The sequence below is a fragment of the Erpetoichthys calabaricus genome, chromosome 6 (assembly GCF_900747795.2).
Source record: "Erpetoichthys calabaricus chromosome 6, fErpCal1.3, whole genome shotgun sequence".
Taxonomy (NCBI): domain Eukaryota; kingdom Metazoa; phylum Chordata; class Cladistia; order Polypteriformes; family Polypteridae; genus Erpetoichthys; species Erpetoichthys calabaricus.
Window position 1 is genome coordinate 184613779 of NC_041399.2, and position 23031 is coordinate 184636809.

The following is a 23031-nucleotide window of genomic DNA, read 5'->3' on the forward strand; positions in this document are numbered from 1 at the left end:
AAACAGAAAATCAACAGTCTACTGTGGCAGAATGAGAGCAGCAACAAGTCATGATATTCAATAATGGCTTTAATTAACAGCAGGCATTGGCTTCCCATTAAGAAACAGGTTGGAGTGAAATTGGCTGGAGTTTGATGTTCCAATTTAGCTGGTCATCTGTTGGCTTGTTTCACGTCTCATTTTTGTTTGGCTGTCATTTAATGAAGAAACAAATCAAATCAGAGGACCTAATCCTTAAAGCAGGGCTATTAACATGATAGGTAAAGGAGTTAATTAGCAGTGAAAACTGTTTGCTGATTAAGAAATGGGGTAGAATGAAAACCTGCAGCCACTGCAGCCGACCAGGACTGGAGTTGGACACCCCATTGTAGAAGGACAATGCCTCTAACTTGATGTCATCAGTGGTCAACAAATGGTTTGAAGGACACCACAGTAATATAAACCACATGCTAAAACTGTTCCAATAAAGCAGAGCATGAGTAAAAAGACATCACTTTCCATCACCATCATCACAACACCAAAATGGTGTGCATTTTATTACAGATTCTGTAGATTGAATTTTTCCATGTCATAAACCCAACTGGCCCTCAGTATGTGCTGTTTTGAACACATGTATTGCTTATTAGAAAAGAGATGAGTCTTAAGTCATATTGACCACATGGAATACAGAAAGAGAAATACATTTACCAATGGAGGGATGACCACTGGTTTACAGCCCTAAGGACAAGAGTCCACCCTGAGATGAAACTCCTAACTCTTTCTCTCATTTTGGACATTTTTATCACTCACTCTTCCAACACAAAAAGAATCCCATAAAAAAAGACAAAGTAGTATATGAAACACAAGTAAAAGGAAGCCAAGATATTCTGCAAATTGTAACAAGGATGTATCCCTTTTATTTACTGTATATATGTCACAATTGTAGTGAAAAGCATGAAAAATATTATTGCAAGCAGAATGTTTCTATTAAAAGTCTCCTTCAAATTTCTATATTAATGTACTGAAAAGCTAGTAAACTTAACATAAAGTTGTGTTTGACGTGCTATTTCTTATGTTATAAGGCACTTGGTGTGTCCTAACACACAGATAAACAAGAACAGAGATATCACAAGTCATTCAGTGCCACTGATGTTTGCAGTTGTCAAAATCCTAATCCGTAAACAATAATCCAAAAGACAAAAATAGGCTGGGAATTTGAACTTCCAGTTATGCAGTATATACAAAGCAAACAGATTTACAGTTCTTTTTATAATGGAACAAATATAAAAATACATTAAACTGGCATCAGAGCAGTAGAGAGTAGTTACTCCACATTAATAAACCTGGAGTAAGCTGAGGGAGTAAGATACTTGTGCAGTGTTCATTATTTGCAAATTATGGATAAGGATAGTTCTAAGAGTTAGATGCGCATTATTGCTTGTATTGGCAAAACTCTTCAGCTGGTGCTTTTCTTCAGAAATTATCTTAGCTCAAGAAACAAAAGCATGAACAGCTGATTTTGGGACTCTATAGCATGTACTGTCGCCATATGGTTCCTTACAGAATCTAAAGCCTAGTCCCACACGCTGAAATTGCCCTCAGGGGGCTATCTTGTACCGTACTGGGTGCCCATGATTTGTCTTTACTATGCAGAACTGGGGGCTTGGGTAACAACCATCATTAAATCCCCTTCTGTAATGCCTTTCAAGCTGACTCAGTGAAAAACACAACCATTTCTGATGTACAGCCAAAATAATCTTGGTCAGTACATCTTTACTACTTTCACAGTTTAAATAACGTTGAACCACAATACTCAAATATTTTAATTTGTTTACCGTATATACTCACGTATAAGTTGGGTCGTGAAACCCGAAAAGTCAATCATAAAATCAGACCCCGACTTATACGCCCGTTCAAAAATACAACACTTAGATTTTTTTTTTTTTTTTTACATCTTCTTGCCTCCTCCAATCTCGCACCAGTTTCTCAGACACATCAAATTTTGTTGCAGCAGTGCAGTTACCAATTTCTTTTGCCACTTGAACGACTTTTAATTTAAAACCAGCTTCATATTTTCTTTTGATCGAACGCTCCATCATAGATAAGGGATGCTCTTACGATAAAGGTGTATGAGGATGTGAGATGCAAAAAACACAAAACAGTGCAAACGTCACTTCGGAATACTTTGGGTATTACCGTGTGGTCACGTAGGCACAATACATAGAAAAAAAAGGCAGTGTGCTCGGTGGTTACTCTCTCAGGTGGGCGTTAGCATACCATAATCTCTTGGACCAATAGCGGGAGTTTTCCACATTCGACTTATACGACTGACATTGTAAAATACTGGAAATTATACAGTAAAATCAAGCACCGACTTATCCGTGGGAGAACTTAAACGCGAGTATATATGATAGTTACCTTATCTAACTAGCTCATCCTATCAGATTTAGAATCTTTTTTTTTTTTTATTAATTTTTATTGTAATCATTCCATACAAATAGATCAATTTATAACCAAACAAATTAAAGACAAATCTTAATCTGATTCTTAATTTCCAATTTTAAAACTGAATGACGTACCAATGTGAAAAAAGAAAGAAATTAAATGTGCTGTGCCTCAAGAGTCAGCAAACCATCAGTATTCTTTGTGATGTTTTGCAAAAGTGACATTTCATGTGCAAAGTTACAATAATGTTTTGCATATTAATTGAACGCTTTTGTTATAAATGGCTTTTATATACAAGTAATTATTAATAAACATAGTATTGTTTTTACAATGATGCAAAACATTGATGGAATATAACGAAACAAAAACAGTAAATCACGATATTTGCATATGGGAGTTATATAGTAAAATATATTGTTTTTAAAGAATTTCATGCTCCATTGTTCTATTAAATTTTACAATATCAAAAAACTGTTTATTATATTTAAATGTTCAGGAAAGGTTGGAGAGCATGCACTGGTACAGCGTGTTGCCGGACCAATCACACAACGAAACACCTCAGAATTCCGGTTGGCAACCCCCAAGGCAGACACGCGGTCCAGTCCCACCCTCCAGACATGACCATCTATCTGCCGCAGCCAGGTGTTAAGGTGGTATCCCCTTGGCCTGGTCCAGCCACTTGGGTCCTCAACAATGAGGATTCTGTGAGTCAGATCACCCCTGGGGAATCACTCCACATGGCCCTAGTGCCATAACTGATGCTCCCTCGAAATGCAGATAATGTGCCTCATTTGGGACTCTGTGAGCAACCGCTCATTCAACACAAAGTCACACCAGTGGTACCCAAGGATTCTCCGAAGAGACACAGTACTGAAGGAGTCGTCTTCATCTCGAGTCAACCATATAGCAAGACAGGAAGCACCAGGACTCTAAAGACTTGGACCTTCATACTTTTGCATAGATATCGGGAGCGCCACACACCCCTTTCCAGTGACATCCTAACCCCTCCATGCTCTCCCAATCTACTGAATTCACAGGCAGCTTCACCAGAGACATGAATGTTACTCTGTTATAAATGACTCTATTTAAATGTTACTCTATACATTACAATTATAACCAATAAATTTAATGTGAAGTCTTGTCACAGCAAATTTTAATTTGGTTCACCATTATTTAAATGCTGAAAGATATCAATCATATGTATACGATAATGGATTTAAGATAAAGGAAAATTGAACTATACAGCTTACCTTACGTAATATTAAACTAATTTGTCAGACTCTAAATCTCTGCGCATTAGTAAATCATTTCATTCTGCTCTTAGCAGCCACTGGTTTCCTTCACGTTTTGTAAAGTCCACACTGTGACAATCAAGTTAACAATATAATTTGCTTTTATTGAAAACAGCTTATTGCAAATGATTGACAAATACAATTTATTATGAAACATTGCACACTGTGTATCTAGTAGGAGTACCACTGTTGTCTTCATTTTTAAAGTTAGCATGTGCTGGCAAGACTGAAGTGACACCTTAAACATCACACTGCTGATGTTTTATTAATCCAAGCATTTCAGTTAATATTTCAGAAAGCCCCCTGTCTTCTTAAACCAATAATTAGCAACACAGAATTCTAATACAACTCAAGAGTAGTAAATAAAAAGCAATGTGCATTTGGAAGACTCCTGTAGAAGATGCATAGATACAGTAAATGTCAAAAGCATACTCAACCTTTTTTAAATAAAACATTATTTTTTTGCTTATAGTTGTCATGATAACAGTTGTAACAACATTCATATACTTCAGAGTTGCACTATTACTTGCTACAGCCGTGTTTGCTTACTGCTGAATCGACTGAGCTCACATTGTACATGTCAAAGAAACAAGTGACTTGCGCATTTCAGTTAGCAAAACTCGAGCATGAGCTGACCAGCAAAATCTGCACAAGTACAGACTTCACATGAGCTGCTGTGCCTTATGTTCAGTATTGCAAAGAGCAGCCAGCTAAACCATGGCAGAACATGCTTAAAATAAAACATGGCTGAATATAAAAGAATTTTGTACAACTGTGGTGATTTGTATTTGTATGTTTTGTTCTTTTTTTTCTTTCCTGTCCACATACTGTATGTGTTAGCTTAACTGGTGATTCCAAATTGGGCCAGTATTTGTGAGTGTGTGTATGTTGTACTGGTCCAGCTTTCGCTCAGTGCTGCTGGGATTGGCTTCAGCTACCCGTGTCCATGAATTTGGTGAAAAAAAGATAGAAAGTGGATTGAGAAAAAAAAAATCTTTGTGGGTACACTAGTGCTGCATGATTTTGACATTTGCCCATTCAGTACACTAACAGACTGCACAATGTGGCATACACACTAATGTCAGTCCCTGATTGTGATCTTTGGTATTATTAAAAACACTGATTCAGTTTCAAGCCAATTAAAAACTCCAATCAAGTATTTGAATACTTTCTAAAAGTACATTAAAAGTGCATTACATTACAGTGAAAATGAAAAGGCACTCATAGCCTGCAAGGAGCTGAGATCCAAACCACGACTGACTGGGCTGCACTTACACTGCACAACAACAGTACAGCAATGGCTGCAGTCATTTAACATTAGAATACTGTAAGCCTCCATAAACTAACTTGCAAGGTAAGAACATCCTGAAAACTATTTTTTGCTTATATACTGACTTATTATAAGTAGTCAATCTATTTTTATGTATCTGTGCAATTGTGTATTTTGCAAAAAAATACTGTCTGCATGTTATGTCCTTTTAAGTACACTTTGCAATAGAATTTTACAAATGCATTATAACCTGTTCTGAATCCGTTCATAATCAGTGTTACTTAACTCAAGAGCTAAATAACACTTTAAGGATTATATCACAAGCAAGAACAAAGTTAATTTTATTATTTATTTTAATATTTTTGGGCATGACTTTAAAATGATCAAGTAGCAGCCTTTGGTTGAAGACAGCTTATTACAATTTTTTGTTTTTTAAATACATTATTTGAACTATTACAAAAATTAATCCTTTGATGCATATATTAAAGTCTACTTTAGTAATTTGAATAAAAATCATACAAATCTTGATTCTTCCTATGCATTCACAATGTCCTTTTCAGTGTCGAATGATGAAACAAAATAAATTATGACAAACCTTTAAATTAGATATCACCTGCATAATTAATTATCTTCAAGGCTAATATTAGAAAATGTAAAACATTACAAATATTAAAAATACAAAACTATTAAAAATTATACTTCTTCCAAAAATATTAGACCTTTAAGACATCTACTCTCTATATATATTAGGACAATGAAGTAAAATCATTATCATTTGAAATCAGAAAATGAATATAAAGTAAAACTATAGCATGTCCTTTTTCATTTGTGTGCATACACCCTCTTAACATGTCAAACACTGTTAGGTCAATCATTTTTTTCCTGTACCTGACGCCCATAATTTCAGTGACAATGATTACAAATACGTAATAGCCCTGGTGTTCCATATTGCATTCTTTATGTACTGATAAAAGTGCTGCTATTATCCAGATTTAGAAGAGAATGTTAAGGAAGTTTTGCTTTTAGCTCAGAACAAAATAGCGCTTCGGAAGTAAAATAAATATCTAAAGAATCAACTACTGTATATGTAAGATGATTCTTAATTGGGCCATTTTGAATATGTGTTCATTGGGGAGGTATATTTGGAGTCATTTTTACATGTTAAGTAACCATCAATGGGTACATTTTGAACAAATCTAAAATTTTTTTTCTTCACACAAAACACCGCAGACATGTGGAATATGTTAGCATGTACTGTGGCAGACAGAAGATCTTTGTGGGCCTTCAAAACCTGACTAGATGTTATTCTGGAGAAGTTAGGTGAATAAGGTCTGGTAGGCTTTGCTAGGCTGAATAGCCTGCTCTTGTCAAAATTGTTGTAATGTGCTAATGGTTTGGTCATGCAAGCAAGCTACCAGTAACTGATGAAAAACGTGAATGAAAATCCTGACATAAAAACCAAAGTGACTGCATGTGTGAAAATATTAAAATCCACTATTTGCAAAAGAGGCTGCAAAGAAACACAAAAATTAATGGAATTTTTGAAAGAAAGGTGGAACACTGAAGAAAGACAGAAGCTTCAAATTATCCAATCCACACTACCCTTATGTATGAAGCACATGAATGAAGATATTGCCGTCATTCATTTGTTTACACATGGCTATGGAACCAATTCTTGGCTCTTTATTGATGATGTCAAGCAGCAGCAGAATCTAAATAAATTATGAAGCATACAGAACAATCTTTTCAACTCATGGTTAAAAGATGTTCTATACTCTTTGGGGGGTGCAGTTCTCCTTTCCATAAAAATCAGATATATTTCATCAAAAAGAAAAAATGAAATATTTTAAATCTGAAATTTAATTCCTCTTGAGTGTGCATTTCATGTGATATTCAAGAGGAATCTGAAGTTAATAAAATGAGTATATTGGGAATGTGATGACATCCCTGCTTACTGTTTTAAGGGCTATGCCACTAGATACTAAACCAATGCCATTTTATATCACTCTAACGTCACAAGTATGTTCAACAGAAATTTAAGAGAAACACAAACTAAGCATTTCTACCAACAGTATTTAACATGTATAGAAAGGAATATGCAGAAATGAAAATTGATTTGATCATTTAATCAGAAACAGAAAATTCACATGTACATACTCTTAACAAAAATTTTAACCTCACTGTCCTAAAACGTATGCTTTCACTTTAATTTTTCTATATTTTACCAATGTGAAGGTTTTTGAATTTCAAAAAACAATACTGGTATCTTACCATTTAAACGTAAACCTTTACCAGCTCAGAACACGGACCTATTTTAAATACTAGCCAAAGCTCTTTGGGATAAAACCTTGATGTAAAACAACATGCATGACTTGCAGGTATTGACTTTAACATAATGCTTCTTCAGTGTTCCTTAAATAAATTGAGGATTTTTAATGAGGTTGATTAACAATGTAAACATTTTTGCTTTTGTAGTGTTAAGAACTTTGGCTTTCAGAATTTTAAAACAGTTAGAACAAAATACCGAAAAACAAAACAGAATTCAAACACTAAATGCCTTTCACTATACTTATGATACAACCAATCCCAAATAAAATTTTAATAGTGCATATAAATTAACATTAAAAAAGCAAATTCATAAAAAAAATATTAGTAACCCTAACCTCCGAATTCCGTAAACCATATACTCAGATCATCAGACATTCATGAAAATTTCTCACAGATCTTCTCCACTGCCTTGCCATTCCAAGTATTTTTTTATATTTCTTAAGCAATAACAAACATACCCACATTCCAGTGATATTTAGTTAAAGCAGCAGATCCCACAATGGGAGGAACGTTCATGTTCTTGATCAATTCAATCAGCCTTTTCTTCACCTTAGACAGTGTAATATTTTAGGAAGAGGATATCAGCACTTCTTACCACCGAGACACGGTAAAAAGATAAGAAACCACCACCTTCGATCATAGTAAAAATAGTAAAACAGGATAATCCTCCCATCCATTCTGAGCTCACTAAAAGTAAGCAAAACCACTAGCATAGTACTACAGAACACCCTGAAGCTATTTAATCATTACTGAAAGTGTGTTTCATCGTTTTCATACAGTGACCAGACCTCAGGTTATTGCACATTATCATCTGCAGGGGTTTCAATGGTCTTATTAAATTCAGTGTCTATCATATCCTCTTCAGTCGGCCCTGGGAGTGCCTCTGTATGTGCTTCTGAATGTCCAGAGCCTTGGGTCATGTCTTGAGGGGGGCTGCTGTGAAGTGTAAATGTTGAATCTAAAGTAGGCTCTGATTCAGATATTTCTTCTGACTCCTCTGATGTCAGCACTGGAAATGATGACGGCTCATCCACCGCTGGCTTCTCAGATTCATCTTTATAAAAAAAAAAAAACAAAACAAAACAAATGACTAACTTTCTGACTGTGAGTGCACTTGTTAACATGTCAAAAATGTAAAAATCTCAAAAACGTAAAATCTGAAGTCAGATATAGCATGAGCCTGCAGACAGTGGCATAAGCAATTTTATCCATAAACGTTTTGTCGAAAGCAAGCTGCTGACATATGAATCTGGTGGCGTAAGAACTATGAGAGGCTACCTGTTGTTGAAGAAAACTGATTGAGGTATTGAGAAAAATGTGAAGATGAACGATAGGACATATTTAGTTAGAGGCATGAAGAAACGTAAGCAATACAGAATGGGGTTTCAGTTTCCCCAAGGCTCAGTCCTTGGTCCATTGTTATTTTCATTTTACATCCTTCCTTGAGCAGAGTTCATTCAATCTTTTAAAGACATCTCTTACCAAATTTATGCTGATGATATTCAGCTGTACTATATATTTCTTTTAAACCACACCAGCTTGATAAGTTGTCCACCCTAGCTGATTGTGTTTCACGGATAAAAGAGTACGTAGCTCTCTAACAATTACTTGTACTTAAATTTCAGCAAAAATGGAAACTATGATTATGTCTTCTCCTGACACTTATCCTAGGATTACCGTATATACTTGCATTTAAGTTCTCCTGCGGATAAATCTGGACTTGATTTTAATGTATAATTTCCAGTATTTTATAATGACAGTCGTATAAGTCTAATGCGGAAAACTTCGCTATTGGTCCAAGAGATTACGGTATGTGAACACCCACCTGAGAGAGTAACCATGGAGCACACTAACTTTTTTTCTATATATTGTGCCTATGTGACCCAAACTATTCTGAAGCGACATTTGCACTGTTTTGTGTTTTTTGTATCTCACACCCTCATACACCTTTATCGTATGATTATCCCTTATCTATGATGGGGCGTTCGATCAGAAGAACATATGAAGCTGGTTTTAAATTAAAAGTCATTGAAGTGGCGAAAGAAATTGGTAAGTGCGCTGCTGCAACAAAATTCAATGTGTCTGAGAAACTGGTGCAAGACTGGAGGAAGCAAGAAGATGTAAAAAAAAAATAAAATAATTTAAGTGTTATATTTTTGAATGGGTGTTTAAATCGTGGTCTGATTTTATGATCGACTTTTACGTGAGTATATACGGTAATCAAGTGCTTGCATCTTTCTAAACGACTGCTAAGTGCAGTGTTTGAAACCTTGGAGTTATATCTGATTCCTCTCTGAGTTTTAACTCATGTGTTAAATCTATTTCTCATTCCTGTTACGTTCATGTAAGGAACACTTCAAAATGTTCTATAGTTTCATCATTGGACCCGGAAAAAATTGTTCATGCATTTGTTTCCTTGTGCTTAGATTATTGTAAAGCATTGTTTACTGGCTTGGACGATCCATCCTTTTCATGTCTTCAGGCTATACAAAATGTAGCAGTCAGGCTGCTAACGCATTCTAGAAAGAGAGATCATATTACACCTATTTTATACTCTTTGCATTGACTTCCAGTTGATTTTAGGATTCATTTTAAAATTGTTGTACTTGTTTATAGAGCTTCTCAAACTTACTGTCTCTTGCACACTTAGATCTCAGGCACAAAATCTGTTAGTTGTTCCGCGTATGAGATTAAAAACACGGGCGATAGAGCCTTTTCAATCCTATGCATTGAAGATTTGGAATAATCTCCCTCTTCACCTTCATATGGCTGACTTTGTGGACTCTTTTAAAAAACAGTTAAAAACTTTCTTGTTTAGCCAAATTTTTGCTTAGAGTCTTATTGTTATTTATTTTAGTTTCATTCACTTTCCCTACCACTATAATACAGTGCTCTTCAGGGTCCACTATTATTCCAGTAGCTACAAAGGGGATTGCCCTGTGGATCAGAATTTCCTCTCCTTGAGTCTTCTAGTTATAGTTGGAATAAAGCAAATGACCAATCAAGTCTTCTTCTACTGAATCTGATCTCTTGTAGAAATATTATAAGGGACTTATGAGTAAGAATTTTAAATTTCCAAAGTTCAAAAATGAAATTTATAATCAATACTATATGACCTTTCTTTTCAGAATTCATCTTCCTGTCTTCCTAAACAGGAGATGAAAAAACACCTCTTTAGAATATTTAACTTTTCACTGCTGAGTCCTGACAGCAATAACGCATTCAGTAAAATACCGCAATTACAATATGGGAAAAGACACGCAACGTGTGCAAAGGTCTCTCTCGAAAACCCCATCAGTCTCCATCTATATCAGGGTTCTTTTCTAGGAACGAAGATTAAAACAAAAACAATTCACTTATGAGTTCAATAAATTTTTTATTTATATTATTCCTACCCACTCTTATTACATTTTATTGCATTGTTTGCACTATTGAATTCATTGCTTACTTACCAACAGAGGGCTGAAGCTGCTCACTGTTTAAGACTGACAGAGAGGTATTATTTAAGTCAAGAGCAGGTAGAGACGAGGAAGAAACATCAAACATTGGGGTCACACCAGTCACCTCAGGAAAGGGAAGTCCAGACTCACCTATAAAGCCTAGAAATTGTAACAGACATTTTTCACTTTCATTTTAATCTCCTCATTCCTTCATTTTGTCATAAAACAATCTTATTTTATACAACAGTGAACCAAAAGGCAAACTTCTTTACAAAGTAATGGTGTGACATTGACAGGTTATACAAAAATAAGTTTTAAAATTTCCTCAGACATGATTGTTCCAGCAAGACCAATGAACAATGAGAGGTTTATAGTAAATTGTTAAAACTAGTTAAATGTAAAATTGTACCTGGGTCCATCACACGCTGAATTGGAGGTGGAAGAGGGGCATCTTCAATTGACAGGCCAGACAAAAGCTCACCCTGAACTGCTCCTTCCTCATTTTCTAGTTGGACTGAAGGGGCAACCAATGGGACCTACAAGAAATAAACATTCATTTGCTACCAGCTTGACTTCTGACACACAGTCATAAAATCAAATCCAATTCTTTTTGTATTAGAATGTCATAATGCTGCCATTTAATTAACGCAAATGCCAAAAAGGGCTGAGAAGAAGAAAGACCCGGTTACAGAAAATGTAATAAATTACTGAAGAAAAGCTTGTCCCATGGTGAAGACACTGCCATAGACAGGTACGGCACATGCAATACATGAATTTCCCTCTGTATCTGCTTTTGAATCCAAATGTGCGACTATCACATTACTCATGCATATTTAAAATCCTTGTCAGTCTTTTTTTTAATTAAAGCACATCAAGGTGTAGCTGCGGACAACACCGATGAATGAAAGCTACACTGTGTATTACATTTTGGTGTGTACAGGCAAACAGTACATGTTCATTCTAGCATTTGACCACTTCCTTCTCATGTTTCTAGACAGCTACCAATAACCGAACATTATTAACAGGCCAAATGTTATAACATGACAGATTTGTTTTTTAAGATATAATACAGATATTAATCAAAGGGTGATCAAAATGTACACCATTATATACCATTATATTCTCAAAACATTCAGTTAAAATCCTAAACTATAGATCAGGAATGTTAGTTTGAAGAGATGTAATTGTACAATCACAAACCTATAACAAAAAAGACTAAGTGATACAGAAAATATCTAGTGATATCATAGTGCATACTGCCTTAGAAGGTGCAACAGTGAACAAAATACAACAAGCTAAACACAAAACCTGGATGACTGGATGTGCACCACAGATTTATTGAGTCTTGCAAACAGAAACATTTAGTAATAAGAAAGACAAACCTCTGTGTAGCCACTGCTTGGTACTGTGGGTAAAACAGTGTCTTCAGGCAGTGGTGAAGGAGGTTTTGGCTCAAAACTATTAGGCAAGACTGGTCGAGTCGGAATGCGATGCAAGTAGCCGTAACCGATTCCACAACCCAGGCTGTAATCAGAAATAAATAGTTACATACTATCTGCAGATATTCATCATTTTCTACATTTTTGACAATAGACACACACTTTCACTCAATTGTTCAAGTTTCTTTTCTTAGTGTAAACATGTGCTTTTAGACATTTTCTTTATCCTTTTAAATTTGCACAGCCTTTTAAATGGAGCTAGTCAGACTTTCAGAGAATACTCTTACTTTAAGGCTTTAAATTAATATTCAACCCCATATGTGCAACCTATGTCAATTACATCCATATGATTGAAAACTCCACTATTACAGTATGTATTGACTTAAGTATTGTATTTGCTTCAGTTTGTCATGCTTTTTACTCAGCGGTCTGAGAATAACAGTGGCCTGCCAAATGCTGTTCTTTGGACTTTCATCTAGCAGTCAATTAGTCAGTCAGTCAGCCATTTTCAAACCCGCTTCATCCTGAACAGGGTTGTGGGGTCTGCTGGAGCCTATGCCAGCTACCATATGGTACAAAGCAGGAACAAACCCTGGACAGTGCTCCAGCCCATCGCAGGGAAAACACACACACACAGCCAATTTGGAATCGCCAATTCATCTAACCTGCATGTCTTTGGAGTGTGGGAGGAAACTACAGTACCTACAAGAGACCCACTATGACACAGGGACAATGAGCAAACTCCACGCAGAGAGGACCTGGGATGCGAACCCTAGTCTCTTCATTGCGAGGCAGCAGCACCACTGTGCCACCCAAAAATCAATTAGTAATCTAATCTATATATATATATATAAATTCTTTTCGCGTTTGAAACAGAAATGACATATGACCATGCGATATGGAAATTACGTATTACGTATGACCACGCGATATGGAAATTACGTAAAAGTGGTAAACACAAACATGCCGATCTATCCCATACAAGTGCGCCCCGTATCGCCCTCTCCCAGCCCTCCTCTCTGGACTCTAGCGCTGAGCCGTCCGCCACCAGGCGCGTTCTCACAGAGAAAACTGCCACATTCTAACTTTTTTTTAATTCGCAGTACTTGATAGTAGAAGAGATGAACAAAAGAAGCTTTGCATCTTTCTACTTTTTAACTGCGCCGAGCTGTAAACAATGTGAAGACGAGATCGCCTTCAGCAGCGAGGGGTCATAAGAACAAAGTGGACGCTGGGAGGTGCGGAATGTCGGGCTTTTCCTCCGGGTCAACAGCTTCGCAGTTTCAGGCAGCGTCCTCTCTTCTCGCATGTTTGTCACACTTCAAGTGCCCCGTTGGCTCCTGGGATAGTGGAAATCTTTGCGAATAAGTGTAATCGGCGGTATCGAAGCGGGACTCTCTTGGTAAATTGCGGTGCACGGCTACTTACTGTCCCTTAAGATGAATTCGGGTCACTAAAACCCCGCAATATTCAAGGTTGCTTTTGTGATGAATTCTTTTAATAAGATGGAGGGTTTACATCTAAAAAGATGTACCGACCTCTTCATGTTAAGTATTAGACTTGGGAATTGTTTGGACCATCTGCCCGTTAAGCATGGAAAGGCAGCGTCCACATTTCTCAGAATAATTTTTCTCTTAAATCACAGGCACATAGTGCAAGGTTGTCAAGCAGGTACTTTGCCCAAAACAACTACAGTAGTACTCAATGTATCTTTACTTCTTAAATGTTAATGTTTGACTGTTTAAAAATGTATACGCTTGTTATATCTTCTTCAAATTCTTTTAACAAAATGTTTTACTACTTAATAATTAATATTTATATAATTTCTGTGTTATTGTAAATGCTCTTTCTTTGTTCAAAAATAACATTGGTAATTAACAAACTTATTTTATACATACTACATTTTAGTTTTTTTCCCTTACACTCAGTGAGCGAAGCCACTGGGTAATCAGCTAGTACTTACTAAATTTCATCGTTACAGGGCTGGAGTCTATCCCCATTAACATTATGCACAAGGCACAAACCAAGCCTGGGTGGCCATCGGTCCACCGATGAGGCTTAAGAGGTTTGCATCCTACCTACCAAGTCATTCTGATACTGAACCACAGTTGAGTAACAGTTATCAGTAATTCTCATCCTGAATTAAATGTAGATTTGTCTTTACGTTTTGGAACCAACATTATTTTCTTTTTCTATGACTATGTTAACATTTAAAAATAGTGTTTTTAAACCAAAATGATCTCTGTCCATACTAACATTTTCACATCATTTTCGAAAGTATCTCCATTCACACCAAATAACCGAAAATGCATGTAAAGTAGACATTCGCCTACACTGGGCATACATGCATTGGTGGAAAAATCCTTGAAGCGTAGGCCACGGGATTTATCTCAAAACTTTAGCGACTGATAAATTATTTGACTTTTGAGAAAGTATGCAGCATTCCAAATGTACAAAATGCGATTTAGATGCCAACACATATCATGGATAGCAACTCTTCTGTGTCTGCTATGTTGGAATATGGTTTTCTTCTTTGAATGTCGACCAATCAGGGAATGAGACATTGTAATGTGCAGTATCCAGTCGAGGAAGTAATAGGCACAAAGATCATCAGCGCATGATTACAGTCTGTGTTTTCACCTGTACACTTTTCAGCAGTGTACGGCTCTGGAGAGGGTTTTCAGAAGGCTTGGAGAGCACGGTTCTATTCAATAAGGGCGCGCACAAAAAGGCGACCTTCAAAAGGGCGACCTCAATTGGGCGCGGAGAATAAATGTGCACATAAATAAAAGCGATCTTCAAAAGGGCGACCTCAATTGAGCGCCGAATAAATGCGCGCGCAAATAAAGGAGCGCTTCAAAAGGATGAGCTTTAGAAATAGTTCGTTAGAAGTAGTTCGTTAGAAGTTCCTGCATTAATTAATTGGATGTTTTAATATTCTTGCTTTCACCTTTTTATACGTTCAATCATTACCTTTATCTAATAAATTTTCTGTAATAATTTTGTTGCGTTTGCCTTTATTCACTGCGCCCAATTGACGTCACCCTTTTGAAGCACTCCTTTATTTGCGCGCGCATTTATTCGGCGCTCAATTGAGGTCGTCCTTTTGAAGCTCTCCTTTATTTACGCGCGCCTTTATTCGGCGCTCAATTGAGGTCGCCCTTTTGAAGATCGCTTTTATTTATGTGCGCTTTTATTCGGCGCGCCCAATTGAGGTCGCCCTTTTGAAGGTCGCCTTTATGTGCGTGCCCTTATTGACGGATACCTGGAGAGCACTAGTGTAGTGGGGATGAAAGAAGACAATGGAGAACAATGTCTATGATTTTAAATGAAAACATAATAGTGTAGGCAGGGTCTATGTCATCATTTGTTGTGGCCATAAAATAATATAACCATTTATATACAACTGCCATTCAGCTTTACTTAGCTGCTGCTATTAAATCCTTAGTTAACTGCCTAAATACAGTATATAGTGAATGGGCGCAAACTATTCACCTTAAAAGACAGAAAAGCTAAAAGTTCTTTTAGTGGACATGTATTATACACATAGCAATATAATCCTTCCAAGTCTAAACCAAGAAAGCTCGGGTATTGTAAAAGTTATTTTTATTTTATTTTTCATATTTACTGACATATGTAAGATACATGTTTTGCAGTTTAATAAACTAGGGAATTGTTCTATTCACATGACAGAGAAAGGCAAATTCATACACCTGGATCAGGCAGAACTGTTTAATGAAATGCTTTCTTTTTCAATAATTTAAATTATAATATTTTTTATTATTTCAAAATACAGTGGCACAGATCATTATAAAAACTAGAAAGTATGATCATATTACTCCTGCTCCTAGCAATGCCATTGAATTTTATTTTAATTGCACTTTAAATTTTTCTAAAGCTTAAAACTGATGGATTTATAAATGTCACTACTCCAGCTTGGATTCTGCAATTGCAAGATGTAGGTTGTCCTGGTATTTTCAGGATCCAGAAAGGTACAGTAGGCAGCTTGACCTTTAGCTGGGAATATTTACAGTAATGAATGATCAGCCAGCAGTGAGGAATGCCCCTCTGGTATTCTCCTCCGGCAGTATAAATCATAATTTGCCCTTTATAGCATGTAGTGGTTAGTACTGCTGACTCAAACGACTAGAGACCTGGACTTGGTTCCCAAAATGGATTGTGTGACTCCAGTTTCCTACAACATCCCAAAGCTGCTGTTCTTAAACTGGTCTAGTATGAGTGTGTATAGGTGTGTGTTTCAGTGTGCCTAGCAATGCTTTGTGCTTTGTGTCTTATGTAGTCATAATAAGCTTCAGGTCACTGTAACCCTGTTATGGAAAAAGAGGGTGAAAATGTGGATAATGTATCTTATACACCAAATTTATCATTAGAGTATTACACTCATTGACTTTACATGTTGTGCAGGATGTGATTATCCATTCAAGCCCACTCAGAACAACAACAACATTTATTTATATAGCACATTTTAATACAAATGAAGTAACTTAAAGTGCTTAACTTTGAACCCACCAAAGGAGAACACAGACAAGTTTACAGTAAAGGACTAGAGAGGTCACATGATGTCGTTGACCCAGAATAAGAACTATGATCACCCAACTGTGTCTGCCAACCCCTCGGATCATTGCTACTCCCACATGTGGAACTCTTTAAGAAGACATCAACATCCTCCAGAGTCTGTCTGATGAATGGACAAAAAAGAAGATTTCTCAGAACTGCTACTAAAACAATGGGCGACTCTTTAGCAATGTTTTGCTCCTACACTTCATCTCTTCTCTGAAACAACATTGACAATAATTGTGGTTTTCACACTCCACCCATCCTTTCACCTCTATACAGTTTCTTTTACACTGTACTTTCATTTATATTTTTCATTTTCAGTCCTTGATCAAAGAGATTAGTGTATTTTAGGACAAAATAGAGTAGAGTCATTATTATAGTGAATAGCTCCATTTACTGTAGGCATGCTGAAAGGTGTGACACATGATTACTACAATATGGGTCACATTTTTAAACTTGCATTGTAAACCTGCCAAGGAATGTGTTGAAAGATAGCAGGTTTACAGAATGTCTGTTATGAATTCTTTTTGGACACAAGGCAGAAAAAAGAGGTTTGTGTTTCCACTATTATTTTAGTGCTGTATTTATTTCCTGTTTCTGATAAAAATTTTTAATATATTAGTTTACCCGGTCTATTCATAGTTAAAATATGAAACAAAATACTGCATTAATTTTGATTTGATTAGAAATTGATATTATGATGATTATTATTATTATTATATTATTTGATACATATTCTATATATAAAAGCCAAATACCACTGACTCACTCATCATGAAATCTCCCGAACCATGAGGACTTGGGGCTTGAAATTTGGAATGTAGGTTACCCTTAGCCCATAGGTGCTCACTAAGAAATGGTCTTGAAAATTTTGTGGTCCAAGCGCATTCTGTCTGTATGTCTGCCCGCTTTTCAGGAGAGAATTACTTAACGTATTTAGATCTGGTTATTTTCTATAATTTGCTTGAACTTTCTGGTTGATTTTGTGACTTCTCTCATCGCGCTAAGTACCATAGTTCGCTTGCGGTAACGATGTATTTATGCAAATCTAAGAAAGTGGCTGTGGGTCGACAGCAGGGGGAGTCGGGGCCTTCCTCATTCACTTGCCTGCCTCAGTTCGAGTTAGTCTACGTCTCGCCACGTGTAGGACTGCACCTTGCCTCCGCTTAGGCTAGCGATACCTGTTTGTTCAACAGACATTATCATCTACAGATTGTTAAGGAGTAATGTTTGACATTTTTGAGAGAAAGATCAGAGCTCCATGTGTTTTAGCTACTCAGAGACACATGATATTCTATATGGTGTTCCACAAGGCTTTATCCTGGGTCCGCTGCTCTTCTCAATCTACATGCTTCCATTAGGTCAGATTATCTCAGGGCACAATGTGAGCTACCACAGCTATGCTGATGACACACAGCTGTATTTATCAATAGCACCTGATGACCCCAAATCTCTTGATTCGCTAACACAATGTCTAACCTGTATCTCAGAATGGATGAATAGTAACTTTCTCAAATTAAATAAAGAAAAAAACGAAATCTTAGTGATTGGCAATAATTGATACAATGAGGCTATTAGAAATAAACTGGATGCATTAGGATTAAAAGTCAAATCGGAGGTAAAAAGCTTAGGGGTAACCGTTGATTGTAATCTGAATTTTAAATCGCATATTAATCAGATCACTAGGACAGCATTTTTTCACCTAAGAAACATAGCAAAAGTTAGACCTCTTATATCATCGAAAGATGCAGAGAAATTAGTTCATGCATTTGTTTTCAGTCGGCTAGATTACTGTAACGCACTCCTCTCAGGAATACCCAAAAAAGACATAAATCGTTTGCAATTAGTGCAGAATGCAGCTGCTAGAATCCTTACCAGGAAAAGAAAATCCGAACACATTTCTCCAGTTTTGATGTCACTACACTGGTTACCTGTGTCATTCAGAATTGACTTTAAAATTCTGCTTATGGTTTATAAAGCTTTAAATAATCTCGCCCCGGCTTATATATCGGAATGTCTGACACCTTATATTCCAAATCGTAACCTCAGATCCTCAACTGAGTGTCTCCTTAGAATTCCAAGAGCAAAACTTAAAAGAAGTGGTGAGGCGGCCTTCTGCTGTTATGCACCTAAAATCTGGAATAGCCTGCCAGTAGGAATTCGCCAGGCTAATACAGTGGAGCACTTTAAAAAACTACTGAAAACACATTATTTTAACATGGCCTTCTCATAACTTCACTGTAATTTAATCCTGATACTCTGTATATCCAATTCATTATAATAACTATTCATTCAAAATCTGTACTAACCCGTACTCTCTCTTCTGTTTCCTTTTCCGGTGTCCTGTTGGTGGTGGTGTGCGCCACCACCATCTACCCAAAGCACCATGATGTTCCAACAATGATGGATGGATTAAAAGCCAGAAGTCTGTATGACCATCAACATCAAGTGACTCCATGAAAAACCCGAACTACAAAAAGGACTATCTCATTTATGTTAGGTAGAATGCCCAGAGGGGACTGGGTGGTCTCGTGGCCTGGAACCCCTACAGATTTTATTTTTTTCTCCAGCCTTCTGGAGTTTTTTTTTTGTTTTTTCTGTCCACCCTGGCCATTGGACCTTACTCCTTTCTATGTTAACTAATGTTGTCTTATTTTAATTTCTTATTTTGTCTTTTATTTTTCTTCTCTTCATTATGTAAAGCACTTTGAGCTACTTTTTGTATGAAAATGTGCTATATAAATAAATGTTGTTGTTTTTGTACTGATTGCCAGAGATATCACAGCCATATGCTTTTGTCCCCACGTGGGAATCGGTCTCCCGTCAGAGATGAACACGATCAGATATAGTGCCAACGTCTATAGATTTTTAAAGTTGGTCCTGTTTCATTACTATGTGGGTGAAGCCATGGGGTACAGCTAGTCTCTCTATTATAAAAAAAAAATCTTGGAAGGGAGACCAGGGAGACGAGACATGATCTTCTCGAAAAACATTTAAAAGACCCGCGAGACAAAAGAGATTGGCCACAGAGCGTCTCACGGGGACCTTAAACATGAGACTTGGTGCCAAGAGATTGCCACAGGACCGTCTCGCGGGGATGAGGAACATGAGATTCTTGAAAGTCACACACTACTTACAACCATTTTCAAATAAGACCACGGTCATCAAAACTCTCAGTCATGTAAAGGCTTTTAGCAGACACTGATCCTCTGCTCTCAGCTCATATAAAGCCTATAAGGACAATACATTCTAGATGAAACGTCAATGACTAAGTGAAGATGAAAGAGCAGCGCGGAGAAAAGAGACCGAAAAGCGTTGGAGAGAAAAAAATACAGATAAGAGATTACGAAAGCAGTGGAATTTGAAAGGCTCAAAAAAAACAAAACAAACAATGGCGTGATACACATGCAGAGAAAGCTAAAGAATATGAAAGTAGTAAAATTCGAAAGTATCAAAAAAAATATACTAAAGATCACATTAGCGCAAACAAACGGAAATTATTACTTGAAAAAAGGGAAAATAATCATCACGGACTAGGTGTAATTAAAAAAACTAGCAGGACAAAGAGAGGTCAGAAATAAAAGACAAAGAGTAGAAAACAAAGTAAAATGTCATAAAGAGGTTCAAAAATGAGGGGGCATAACACATGCAGAGCTGGTTAGAGATATTGAAAACAGTGGAATTCAACAGACACAAAAAGAACGTAGGCGTGATACACATGCAGAGCAAGATACAGAATATAAAAGTAGAAAAATTCGAAGGTATCAAAAAAATGACAGTAAAGTTTGTGTTAGCACAGACAAACAGAAATTATTACTTGGTGAAATAATGGAAAGGTGAATAGAGATCGAATATATGGACATAGGTGATATGTCAGATATGGAAATATTGTAAGGCTTTGAAGTTTAAGTCAGATCATCTAATTCGTGTTGCCATCAGGGAAAAGTAGTGTTTCTACACAATGAGGATGCATATCTGCAAATGAAGTGAAATCCACAAACAGTCAGTCTGTCAGTCATTTCACAACCCGCTATATCCGAATACAGGGTCACGGGGGCCTGCTGGAGCTAATCCCAGCCAGCACTGGGTGCAAGTCAGGAACAAACCCCGGGCAGGGTGCCAGCCCACCGCAGAATCTACAAACACTACAGGTAAAATATCCAAGTCTACAATAATCTTTTTGCCTTCGTAGATTTACACAATAATGGACCATACACTTTGAGAATCTGTGGTCCCACAACAATTAAAGTAACGACAAGTTTAATTTCGAAGAAACCACAATTCGGTCAGGTGTATATTTATGATCACGGAGAAGCGATGCAAATTTTAACAGGAGAAAACAAAGGTAATGTAGTATATATTCCACAAATAACATCAGACACCAAAGGAGACCTTAATATGCCATTCATATTACAATGTTTACAGTTTAACGTGAGAATAGCTTTTGCTATGACAATTAACAAATCACAGGGACAAACATTTGAAAAGGTCAGATTATTTTTTAGAGAAAAAGAAATGATATTCACTCACGGGCAGTTATATGTTGCGTTGTCACGATGTAAGTCCAAAAACAGAATCAAAATTCAATGCAATCTTGAAGAAAAGGTAATTCTAAATATTGTTTTTACTGAAGCTTTAAAGTAAAAGTGCAAATAGTGAAATTAAAACAATTCCAAAGAAAAAAACAAGCTTTTAAAATTGTATATCCGATTAACCAAACATGGGGGTTGGCGAGCAAAGCGAGTGGGTCAGCTCACTCTTGAGCATGCAACATAAAATTGACCATGTGAGAAATAGTCTTCCCTTAAGTCCACTCCGGCGAAAGTTAATGTCTGACGCTGCGACTTATTGATGGTCACGACAAAACAGACTTTAAGCAGGAACTGCAATCTCTTGAATTCAAAGAGGACATCAGAGGGTATTAAGGGTATGCGCGTAATGAGCACTGAGTCCCCTCAAGCACATCCGGTCAAAACTGTCGCCTCAATAATATTGATTTTTAATGCTGTTACCTATTGTGATATCTATATCCTTTGTGTTTAAAAAGGAAAAAATGTTAAAAAGACGAAAATTAAAATGTTTTTAATGTAGAAGCACGTATTTAAGTATTAAAATACGTGTTTATTTTTATGTATTGAAGAGTCTATATACTAATTCTTGTGTATCTCAGTCAAGTAGTTTCTGATATATGAGTGTTAGTTTAAAAATATTTAACCTTCCTTTTCACCCCTTCAGGGGTTGGATTTCGAAAAAATCCTTTCTTAGTGGGTGCCTATGTCACAAAAGGTATATACTGTCCAAATTTCACGTTTCTAGCTCCAGCGGTTTAGGCTGTGCATTGATCTATTAGTCAATTAGTCACCGTACAGTTTTATATATAAAGACAGATATATACTGTATATAAAGACAGATATATATATATATATATATATATATATATATACACACACACATACATATCACATACATTGTGAAGCCAAGGGCGTGTACAGCCGCCCTAACCTGATACAGACAGGCAGGACACAACTTTCACCACACAGCACACGTTTATTTTACAGCTGAGGAAGCACTTTCTTCAATCCCCACAAGAGCACAATGTCCACAACACCAAGTACAGCACAGTCCCTTTGCCAGCTTTGTCCTTCTTCCTCCCGACTCTGGCCAAGCGTAGTGGCGACTAGCCCCTTTTATAGGACATCTGTAAGGACTCGAGGTGTCCAGCGACCTTCTTCCAGCAGCACTTCCTGGTGTGTCGGAAGTGCTGCCAAACGGCCCAGTAAACATCCAGGCACCCACTGGCAGTGACTAAGGGCCCCAGCAGGATTGAGTTTCCTATAGAGTTCCAGAGGAGATAGTGTCCGAAATAAGCTCTCTCCACCGGTCATACCATGATTGAGGCATCCCAACCGGGTAAAGTCTCCAGCAGTCCGCCACACTATATATATTTCTATATACAGTATATTCAACATACAATATACTGGTTATAATTTAGTTTTGATTATAATACCAAGTGAAAGAATTAGGGGGTGGCACGGTGGCGCAGTGGTAGCGCTGCTGCCTCGCAGTAAGGATGCCTGGGTTCGCTTCCCGGTCCTCCCTGCATGGAGTTTGCATGTTCTCCCCGTGTCTGTGTGGGTTTCCTCCCACAGTCCAAAGACATGCAGGTTAGGTGCATTGGCGATCCTAAATTGTCCCTAGTGTGTGCTTGGTGTGTGTGTGTGTGTGCGTGTGTGTGCGCACCCTGCGGTGGGCTGGTGCCC

The 23031-nt window shown here is 37.0% G+C and overlaps 1 protein-coding gene across 1 annotated transcript in view; it reads right to left on the reverse strand.

Moving 5' to 3' along the window:
• Positions 1-3799: 3799 nt before the first annotated feature.
• The window catches only part of gorasp1b (golgi reassembly stacking protein 1b), a 31219-nt gene continuing 11987 nt past the window's right edge, over positions 3800-23031 (reverse strand). The window contains exons 6-9 of the mRNA XM_028804169.2: positions 12137-12278; positions 11164-11290; positions 10767-10913; positions 3800-8368 (exon numbers count right to left, since the gene is read on the reverse strand). Coding sequence (XP_028660002.1) covers positions 8109-8368; positions 10767-10913; positions 11164-11290; positions 12137-12278 — 676 coding nt within the window. The 3' untranslated portion in view covers positions 3800-8108. The remainder of the gene's footprint in view (positions 8369-10766; positions 10914-11163; positions 11291-12136; positions 12279-23031) is intronic.